The sequence below is a fragment of the Bison bison genome, unplaced genomic scaffold (assembly GCF_000754665.1).
Source record: "Bison bison bison isolate TAMUID 2011002044 unplaced genomic scaffold, Bison_UMD1.0 scf7180017864517, whole genome shotgun sequence".
NCBI classification, from domain to species: Eukaryota; Metazoa; Chordata; class Mammalia; order Artiodactyla; family Bovidae; genus Bison; species Bison bison.
Genome location: NW_011495070.1, coordinates 8,168,327 through 8,179,500, shown reverse-complemented (window position 1 = coordinate 8,179,500; position 11,174 = coordinate 8,168,327). Strand labels below are relative to the sequence as shown.

At 43.6% G+C, this 11,174-nt stretch overlaps 1 protein-coding gene across 1 annotated transcript in view; it reads left to right on the top strand.

Moving 5' to 3' along the window:
* Window positions 1-11,174, top strand: part of TBC1D9 (TBC1 domain family, member 9 (with GRAM domain)) — a gene marked incomplete at its 5' end in the record, with an annotated part of 135,646 nt that overhangs the window by 73,432 nt on the left and 51,040 nt on the right. The window contains 3 exons of the mRNA XM_010830316.1: window positions 7,611-7,839; window positions 8,268-8,529; window positions 10,440-10,647. Of these exons, the coding sequence (XP_010828618.1) occupies window positions 7,611-7,839; window positions 8,268-8,529; window positions 10,440-10,647 (699 nt within the window). The remainder of the gene's footprint in view (window positions 1-7,610; window positions 7,840-8,267; window positions 8,530-10,439; window positions 10,648-11,174) is intronic.

The window sequence follows — 11,174 nt, the reverse complement described above, 5'->3', positions numbered from 1 at the left end:
CCAAAATCACCGCAGATGGTGACTGCAGCCATGAAATTGAAAGACGCTTACTCCTTGGAAGGAAAGTTATGACCAACCTAGATAGCATATTCAAAAGCAGAGACATTACTTTGCCAACAAAGGTTCGTCTAGTCAAGGCTATGGTTTTTCCTCTGGTCATGTATGGATGTGAGAGTTGGACTGTGAAGAAGGCTGAGTGCCGAAGAATTGATGCTTTAGAACTGTGGTGTTGGAGAAGATTCTTGAAGGTCCCTTGGACTGCAAGGAGATCCAACGAGTCCATTCTGAAGGAGATCAGCCCTGGGATTTCTTTGGAAGGAATGATGCTAAAGCTGAAACGCCAGTACTTTGGCCACCTCATGTGAAGAGTTGACTCATTGGAAAAGCCTCTGATGCTGGGAGGGATTGGGGGCAGGAGGAGAAGGGGACGACAGAGGATGAGATGGCTGGATGGCATCACCAACTCGATGGACATGAGTTTGGGTGAACTCCGGGAGTTGGTGATGGACAGGGAGGCCTGGCATGCTGCGATTCATGGGGTCGCAAAGAGTTGGACACGACTGAGCGACTAAACTGAACTGAACTGAATGTAAGTGGGGGAGTCTGAGGACTCTATAGAGGGGCTGGGTAAAAGGGGACAGTGGTTGGTGGGGAGACAGGAGGGGTCTTCTCCTTCGAGGAATCACCGCTGAGGTTCTCAGTTACCTTTTTGTCATTGTTGTTGTTCGGTGTTTCAGTCGTGTCCAACTCTTTGCGACCCCATGGACTGCAGCACGCCAGGCTTCCCTGTCCTTCACTACCCCCCAGAGTTTGCTCAAACTCATGTCCATCGAGTCAGTGATGCCGTCCAATCACCTCATCCTCTGTTACCCTCTTCTCCTCCTGCCTTCAATCTTTCCCAGCATCAGAGTCTTTTCCAATGAGTCAGCTCTTTGCATCAGGTGGCCAAAGTATTGGAGCTTTAGCTTCAGCATCAGTCCTTCCAGGGAATATTCAGGGTTGATTTCCTTTAGGATTGACTGATTTGATCTCCCTGCAGTCCAAGGGACTCTCAAGAGTCTTCTCCAGCACCACAGTTCAAAAGCATCAATTAGTTGGCACTCAGCCTTCTTTATGGTCCAACTCTCACATCTGTACATGACTACTGCAAAAACCATAGGTTTGACTATGCAGACCTTTGTAGGCAAAGTGATGTCTCTGCTTTTTAATATGCTGTCTAGATTTGTCATAGCTTTTCATTGTCCTCCCTCGAGTGTTACTGTCCTTGGGAAATAGGTGCAAATCAAAAGTGGTAGGAAGAAACTGAAGATTAAAAGTAACAGTAAGTTAAGAGAAATAAATAAAGCAGGAGCAAATTGTGGGTCAAATAGCCATTCTTTTTACCTTTTTCATTACATCAAAAATGTCAGATTTAATTCCCCTGAAACCAATTATGAGAAAGGAATTGCTATTAATGCAATTATGTGTGAAAATCATTCATGTGCAAATAGATGGTTTAAGCACTCACAGATTGTCCAGTAAGGAAGGGAACCAACACACTTACTTGTTTTGAGACCTAATTAACTTTTAAAAATTATAAATGTTATAATTAACTGCAAAGGCAACCACAATCCAAACACCGTAGATAACTTTTGTTTTTTTCTTTTTAGATTTCTCGTATGCTTATTTACCCTAATAGTAGTCTGACTATACGTATAATTTTATATCATATCTTTTTTCTCCAATATCTACTATATTGTTGTATAACCTTGGCTGTTATTATAATAACTGAATATTGTCCCATAATTGTCTTACTATTCCTCCTTATGTAAGTCTCCCTAGCTTTTAGATAAGTGGGAGTCAGGTACAAACAATAATACAATGAATTCTTCTGTTCATATGTAACTTTTCTTATAGTTTTTCTCCTCTTTAGGATAGATTACAAAATGTTGGTTAATGGGTTAAGTACGTTTAAATGCTTTTAGTGGACGTTAGTAGATATTGTCAGTATGTTAGAATCCCTGTGTGATTATACTATTGCTTGCTTTCAGCATTATAATTGTTTAAGTAGTTTTTCAAATGTATGAAGTAAAAGTCGGTGTCTTATTGTTTTCATTTTTCTCTTTGATTATGAGATTGAATATTTTTTTATGTTTGCTAAGTTAATGTTCCCCTTTTTATGAACTACCTATCAATGTCCTTTGTGTATTTAAATTTGTATTGGATGTCCTGAATATTTGGACTGTAGCAATTTTACAAAATTACATGGAGCTGTTGCCTAGAACAGGGGTGACCTATTTCATATTATGTAGAACCTATAGAACATATATACTCTGATGGCTCAGTGGTAGAGAATCCACCTACCAATGCAGGTTTGATCCCAGGGTCAAGAAAATCCCCTGGAGGAGGGCATGGCAAACCAATCCAATATTCTTGTCAGGGAAATCCCATGGACAGAAGAGCCTGGCAGGCTACAGTCCGTGGTGTTGCAAAAGAGTCGGACATGACTGAGCAACTAATGAGCAAGAACAACATAGAACATACCGGAAGGAGATCATTCCATCCCTTTGTTCCATCATCTGGTCCACCTGGCTAAAGTTACAGTAATCTGAAGAGATTCTGTATTGTGAACCCTCTTTTTTTTCTTGAAGTTGGGAAAGTTGGAAGTGGAACTTTAGGGGTTATTATCCTTATTGTTGAAACTAGTTGGTGAGGCCTGGTCTGTTGATATTAATGTGTTTTAGTGATGTTTTTCACCTCTATGTCCTTATAAATCCTCTCGTATTTAAAGAAATTTTCTTTTTAAAATTTCAATGAGCATTCTAGATATGTAGTACTTATTAGTTCTTTAGATAGCATGAAAAAGTGAAAGTGTTAGTCTCTCACTCATGTCAGACTCTTTGTGACCCCATGGACTGTAGCTCGAAAGGCTCCTCTGTCCATGGAATTCTCCAGGCAAGAATACTGGAGTTGGTAGCCATTCCCTCCTCCGAGGAATCTTCCCAACCCCAGGGATCAAATCTGGGTCTGCTGCGTTGCAGGCAGATTCTTTACTGTCTGAGTCACCGGGGAAGCCCCTTAGATAGTGTAGTTTGAATTTAATGTTCCTTCTCTCTAAAACATGTGGGCATCATTTGGTTTGTTCTACATTGCTCTTTTCTAGTATTCTTCTGACTTCAGGTCAGAGCCTTGCTATAGAAGAGCGGACATTAGGCTTGAGGGTCTCCATGCTCACTCGGAGTTGATTGGCCATTGGCATTGCCTAAGGACCCAACTCGGAGAAGGCAATGGCATCCTACTCCAGAACTCTTGCCTGGAAAATCCCACGGGCAAAGGAGCCTGGTAGGCTGCAGTCCATGGGGTTGCTAAGAGTCGGACACGACTGAGCGACTTCACTTTCACTTTTCACTTTCATGCATTGGAGAAGGAAATGGCAACCCACTCCAGTGTTCTTGCCTGGAGAATCCCAGGGACAGGGGAGCCTGGTGGGCTGCCGTCTATGAGGTCGCACAGAGTCGGACACGACTGAAGCGACTTAGCAGCAGCTTAGCAGCAAGGACCCAACTGCAACTTCATATTAGTTGTTCTCATTCTGTCCCTTTCATCTATTCACTCATTCATTTCCTTTTTCCTTCTTGCATATTTTTGGCTCTCCTTCTGTGAAGGCATTGATAACTTTGAAGTGTCGTATAGGTCCGGTCTCTACCTCCGTGTCTCCATTCCTGCCCTGCAAATAGGTTCACCTGTGCCATTTTTCTAGATTCCGTGTGCTGTGCTGTGCTTAGTTGCTCAGTTGTGTCTGACTCTTTGTGACCTCATGGACTGTAGCCCACCAGGCTCCTCTGTCCATTCTCCAGGCAAGAGTACTGGAGTGGATTGCCATGCCCTCCTCCAGGGGATCTTCCCAACCCAGGGATCGAACCCAGGTCTCCCACATTGCAGACACATTCTTTACTGTCTGAGCCACCAGGGAAGCCCAAGAATACTGGAATGGGTAGCCTGTCCCTTCTCCAGGGGATCTTCCTGACCCAGAAATCAAACTGGAGTCCCCTGCATTGCCAACAGATTTTTCACCACCTGAGCTACCAGGACAGTCCCTAGATTCCATGTATATGCCTTAATATATGATACTCACTTTTCTCCTTCTAACTTAGTTCACTTTGTATAACAGACTCTAGATTCATCCACATCACGGCAAATGACCATATGTTTCTTTTTATGGCTGAGTAATATTCCCTTGTGTATATATATTGCATGTCTTTGTTACCCATTCATTTGTCAATGACCTAGAGGGGTGGGATGGGAGGGTGGGAGCGAGGCTCAAGAGGGAGGGGGATATATGTATACCCACAGCTGATTGGTGGTGTTGTACAGCAGAAACTAACACAGCCTGGTAAAGCAATTACACTCCAAATGAAAAAAAAGACATGTCACAAAGGCTGCAGATGTATCTGCCAGTTGTAGCAGGTGTTTTCATCCCACTTCTTTCTGAACTGGGTTCTCCTCCTCCCCACCCAGACATCTAGGGCCCTCATGCTCCCTGCTGGTTGTCTGCAGTTCCTTGGAAGAGCACGCCACCAGAGCCTGCTCACCCCCAAAACAGGTCCAAAATGTGTCTCCCCTGGCTTCCACCGAAGCAGCATCTCTATTCTCTCGGTGGAGTGGTATCAAAAGTAACTAGAGGGAACAACCTTATCTTCAGAGACTCTGAGGGAAACGCATTGCTACTTCCAACGCCATTCAGCCCTCCCATGAAACAGAAGAACAGGAGTCAGCAACTTGGTACTTAGTTTTCCAAATTGATTTTGCTAACTCTTAAACAATTTTAGACTTAGAAATCTGTGACTTTGGAGGTCACAATGAAAACTAAGATAGGGCCCCTTAAGATACATGTTTATTTGGAACGACAACATATACCCTTTTTTTAAAAAAAAAAAAAATCTGATTTATGTATTTATTTTTGGTTGCACTGGGTCTTCACTGCTGTGTGTGGGCTTGCTCTAGTTGAGGCAAGAAGGGGCTACTTTTTGTTGTGGTACAAGGGCTCCTCGTTGCGGTGGCTTCTCTGGTTGCAGGGCACAGGTTCTGGCTATGCGGGCTTCATTAGCTGTGGTGCACAGGCTTAGTTGCTTCTCAGCATGTGGGATCTTCCCAGACCAGGGATCGAACTGGTGTCCCCTGCATCGACACTGGACCACCAGGGAAGTCCCAACATATACTCTTTTAATAATTTTCTTTTTAATTAAATATCTCTTAGGTGCTAGCTGCTGTCGGTAAAAACTTATTGAGACATTGTGTTTGAAAGGCATATTTAGTGGTTGGGGGACATATACACAAAATACGTTCAGCCAACATAGAAATTAAGAGAACCTAAAGACAAGAATGCTGGTGCTTATGCCCGACTTGGTTAGTTTCATAGAAAATGTGATATTTACACTGAACCTGGAAAGGTGGATTTGGGCAGACTAAGAAGGGGTTCTTTGTCACAAGATGCAGATTGGGTTTTTCCCCTCTTACACTGACAGACTGAGGACATTTTCATGGTGGAGATGCTGCTGTCAAATCTCTGTTTCAGAAAGTAGCTGTACAGAATATATCACAGTGTAGAAAGACTCCTGATGGCATGCCCACTACGGTAATTCCTGGACTATGCAAAGGGACTAAGCCGTGGCTTCTTATTAGAATAGGCTGAAGACTTGTCCAGGGCTGTGTTGGCTGTTTTGTTTTTCACTAGAATTGAATGGTGATGGAGAGGGTGGGAGACAAAGCCCTCTCCCCCTTCCCTCCTGCCATCACCCCTTAGTACCACAGCTGCTGGCAACTGGAGTCGACAGTCTGGCAGTGAAAATAAAATTCAGGACATCATATGTATTAAAAAATTCCACTACATCTGGCACAGAGGATCAGCAGTACTTAATGTGAGGAAGAAGAGTTATAGTTGGGAGAAGCGTTTATAAAGAGCTGGGAATTGGACTGGATTTTGAGATTAGGTAGGATTAGTGATGGGTGATACAGTGGTAAAGAATCTGCCTGCCGGGTATATGGAATTTAGAAAGATGGTAATGATAACCCTGTATACAAGACAGCAAAATAGACACAGATATATAGAACAGTCTTTTGGACTCTGTGGGAGAGGGAGAGGGTGGGATGATGTGGAAGAATGGCATTGAAACATGTATAATATCATATGTGAAATGAATCGCCAGTCCAGGTTCGATGCATGATACAGAATGCTCGGGGCTGGTACACTAGGATAACCCAGAGGGATGGTCCAAGGAGGGAGGTGGGAGGGGGTTCAGGATGGGGAACACGTGTACATCCACACGTGTACACATGGTGGATTCATGTTGATGTATGGCAAAACCAATACAATATTGTAAAGTAATTAGTCTCCAATTAAAATAAATCTATATTCAAAAATAGAAAGAATCTGCCTCCCAATACAGGAGACTCAAGGCAAGGGTTTGATCCGTGGGTAGGGAAGATCCCCTGGAGGAGGAAATGGCAACCCACTGCAGTATTCTTGCCTGGAAAATTCTATGGACAGAGGAGCCTGGCAGGCTATTGTCCATGGAGTCATAGAGTTCGAAATGACTAAGTACACACAGAATTAGTGAAACAGACAACAGTCTTACTGTAGATTTTAGGTCCTCAGAATGACAGGACCACAGGCAAGAAGGTGGAAAAGCATACAGATGACATATCCAGGCCCTGAGTGTACTCTGGATCTTGTCAAATGCAGTGCAGTGAGAACAAGTGTTACAGTGTTGGTTGGATCAAAAATGTGCATGGTCTAGAATATTGGATTTTACATGGTGATTGTAGGGAAACAGAATTTTGATAATAAGAATTTTGTAGTTATAATAAGTTTGGGGAAGATGTATTTGTAGCATCCAGATTTCAGTGGAAGCCCAAAGGCAGGAATTCTAGGTATGAGGCTGCCCAAATTCACATAGATCTGCAGTGACACCTTTGGGATCAAAACCCCAGACATTCATGCTCCAGAGCTCATGTTTATCTCACCGTACCTTGTGAACAGAGAAAATGGAGATGAGGTAAGAGGGATTTGGTGATTACAAAGTCAAAGGTGGAATTTCAAGGAACATTTTCCCTCAGGAGACACATGTAGAAGCCATTTTTCATTGAGTTATGGAGGAACTGGGTAACAAACAGCCCCTCAAGCTGCTAAGATGATTAAGCAGTAGGTTAAGCCAGTTACTTGTTTTGCAAAGATCTTATTTCCTGTGCAACTGACCAAAAATTGTGTGTCTTCTATAATTTCCACTCCAATATTCACCTCTTTTCTGTTCATATGGTGGCTTGTTCCTTTTATCCAGGTTCCTGATATTTTTCATGGCCGAGAGACGGTGGGTCTGTGGCTAACATCAGTTAATGACATGTGTTTTGATCTTTCTTTGCTCTACATTGATCTATGTTGCTCTTCAGAAATCTTTTAGTATATAAATGCCGCTTGTTAAGTGGCTTCGGTTTGGGGAGTTGGCTTTGAAAATAATTCAATTTTTTTAAGTGTCCCTTAGAAGAAAATTTTTTCCCTTGCCAGTATGTACAGAAAAGAAACAGGTCTAGTCATAGTGATACAAGCTGTGCATTTGTGCTTTATGCCTTCTTAGGGCATCATTGCCGAGTATAACAAAATCAACGATGTGAAGGAAGATGATGACACGGAGAAGTTCAAGGAAGCCATTGTGAAGTTCCATCGGCTGTTTGGAATGCCCGAGGAAGAGAAACTCGTTAACTATTACTCTTGCAGCTACTGGAAGGGGAAGGTCCCCCGACAGGGCTGGATGTACCTCAGCATTAATCACCTTTGCTTTTATTCTTTTCTGATGGGAAGGGAAGGTGAGTCCTCTAGAATTTCAGAGGGCAGCTTTTGAAAGTCTACCGAGGTTTCTCCCTGTCCTGAATGTAAACCATATCCAAACACCAACAGTAGTAAATCTGCAGTTGTAACTGATTTGTGATGACTTAACAGTTCAATTCAATCATTTTTGACTCAGTTGCTATAAACTACTTGATTGTGAGATAATAAAAATTGACCAAAGGTATAATTCATTTAGTAGACAGGGACTTAAATCTGTAATAATCATAACTCAGAATTTTTGTGGTCTAGATTTGTCTTTTGAAACTATCAAGCAGAATATTAATAAATATAAGCACATAAGCTCATAGGAGTTCTGTGAAATTAGAGGGTGGTGTTGTGAGATTCCAGTATCTTGAAAGGATTTTAAAAAGCCACATATTGACCCAGCCTTGTTCTCTGTGCTCAGCCAAGCTGGTCATCCGGTGGGTGGACATCACTCAGCTCGAGAAGAACGCCACGCTGCTTCTACCCGACGTGATCAAAGTGAGCACAAGATCTAGCGAGCATTTCTTCTCTGTATTCCTCAACATCAATGAGACCTTCAAGTTAATGGAGCAGCTCGCCAACATCGCCATGAGGCAGCTCTTAGACAATGAGGGCTTTGAACAAGATAGATCCCTGCCCAAACTGAAAAAGAAATCTCCTAAGAAAGTGTCTGCCCTAAAACGGTAGGTGACAGAGATCTGAAGTCTTACAGACTTTAGAAACAAGAACCCATCTGTTCACTTATGAAAGTTAACCTTTTCCGAACAGCTTCAAGGGTTCAGAACACTTTTCTGGGTATAGATCCAAAACTGAGAAAGTCTGCCTAAAGCACTCACAGTTCAGTAAGTGAGGTAGACACGACCAGCTCCAGCACTATAGGTGGGGACCTCTTTTGGTGCTGAGAGCAGAGCACGTTGAGTACACACACGGGGAGACTGGCAGTGAAGGTTCTCTCCATGGAGCTGCTCACAGCAGGGCTCTCAAAATTGCTCAGTCAGAGTCAGTAGGATGAATATTACTTTAGACATATTATTTCAGGCAGAGGGACAATATGGTAAGGGAAACAGATGAGAAAAGCACAGAGGAAAGTAAGCTCGTCAACATTTATGGAAGGTGGCTGGGCATGGGATGAAGCTATGCTGTAGAGAAGCCCGGAAGTCTGGATGTGAGAGTGAAGGCTAAAGAGAAGGCAAGGGGAAAGTTGACGTTGTACCGTGTGATGGATGCATGGAATCACCCTTAACTGAGATGGGGACGAGGGAAGGGACAGCATGTCCAAGGGATATGAGGATTCAATTTTGATCACGTTGAGTTGAGTCGCCTGTAGGGTGTCTAACTAGACATCAGTTCAGTGGGATAAATGGAATTGGTCATCGTTGGTGTACAGCTGGTCGTTGAAACCTGACAAGAGGTCACTGCAATGAAAATGCCTTTGGTGATCTGAGACGTGTTTTGATAGCGTGACAAGAAGATGGCTTACTGTGGTGGGCTGAATGCACATGAAAGGCAAGGCAAGGGAATTAGGTCAGTACAGCCTGCTTTGTCGGGAAATTCAGTGGTAAAGTAGGGGGTTTGCTCTTTTTTAGAACAAAAACATTTGAACAGAAGGTAGTATGAAGTAGGCAGGTGGGAAGAGTTTGTTGTTGAGGGTAGCACAAAGACAGAAGGGAGCATGGAGATAAAGCTAGAAGAAAATGAATAATTTAAAAAGTGGCATCTTGGACTTCCCTGGTGGTCCAGTGGTTAGGACTCTATGTTTCCAATGCAGGGGGCTTGGGTTCAATCCCTGGTTGGGGAATTAAGATCCCACATACAAAGCAAAGCTACAAAAAAAAAAAAAAAAGGATCTCACAGCATGCAGAAGGATGCTTGTGTGTGCTGATAGCTCTCCCTTTGAAACAGGTAAAAGAAGAAGGAGGAGGTGAGGTAGCAGGTAGTTTTAGAGACAGAAGGGAGGGAATTGGAGGGCCTGTCTTTGCCTTGTGAAACCAGAAACTGGATCATCAGGGGCTGAAGTGGCTTAAAAGCTTGAGCAAAGATGTTTAAACGATGAACAGGAAGAAGGAACTCATCAGAGAAAAGATCATGGTCACTGGAGGACCCAGCTGGGCTTAGACACTCTGGTTGTCCAGGAAGTGGGCTGTTCCTGTGTTTCAGGCAGTTTTATTGTTTATTCAAGGTGACCACTGACCGCCTGCAGAGTCATATGGCTTATGTGTGTCCTCATTAGGTCATTCTTAAAAGATAAGGCCCCGAGAGTGGCTGCGGATGAGTATAAATGTCATCATCTCTTCAGAAATTACTGTATTCTTTTGGAAAGAGAATTATTTCCTGTCTAGGCCTTGTTTTCCTAAGATCCTTTGACATTTACAGATACTGATTGTAGAATGACTACACAGGGAACCTAAATACATTAAAATGATTTCATTATGCTTTTGGGTCATCATGGAGTTAACTCCTGCAGAAAGCCAAGAAGGTAGAAATAATTCTGACAAGGTGGAAGGGAAAGATGGGCCGGGAAATCTGTTGCCGCATCATTGAGAGGTACTCAAACTTTTCTCCTGTGGGGTGAGTTATTGCTGTTGTTTTCCAGCGATCTGGACGCCAGGGCCAAGAGTGAGAGGTACCGTGCACTCTTCCGGCTGCCCAAAGATGAAAAATTAGATGGCCACACAGACTGCACCCTCTGGACTCCGTTCAACAAAATGCACATTTTGGGGCAGATGTTTGTGTCTACGAACTATATCTGCTTCACCAGCAAGGAGGAGAACCTGTGTAGCCTCATTATCCCACTGCGAGAGGTACGTGGCAGGTGGCAATGGGTGTTTTAAGTTTTGTTGGTAATCTTTTTCTGGGTATCTTACCATCACTGAGTTGGCTTTTAACCATGGGTGAGCGTTCCTAATTCTTTGGTGGCATCTGTCCCTCTTTTTTGTGTTGGCATTGCCCCGAATGACCATGAGACCTGCGAGGTTTCTTCTTCCAGAAGCAGACTGGTGTTTTATTCTTGTTCAGGTAAGGTGAGATCAACAGAGCAGGAGATGACTGTCATTGAAAAGACGCTTGTTATACTCATGGATCCCATCAGGGGGCGCACGCCATGCTAGAGGGCCCACGGGGGGAAAGCACCCCGTGGGTCAGCAGACAGAGGAGCAGGGAAGGATGTGGACTGGAGTCTTGATTGTGATTTCCTTGGGAAGAAACAGGTGAGACAGGATAAGCAGGCTCGGGATTGGCAAGTTGAAAAATTCCAGCAGGCTCTAGGGCAGGAACCCTAACTGTCCGGTTCCTGGCCCTGGGGTGACGAGGGCAAGATGAATAGGGGCCC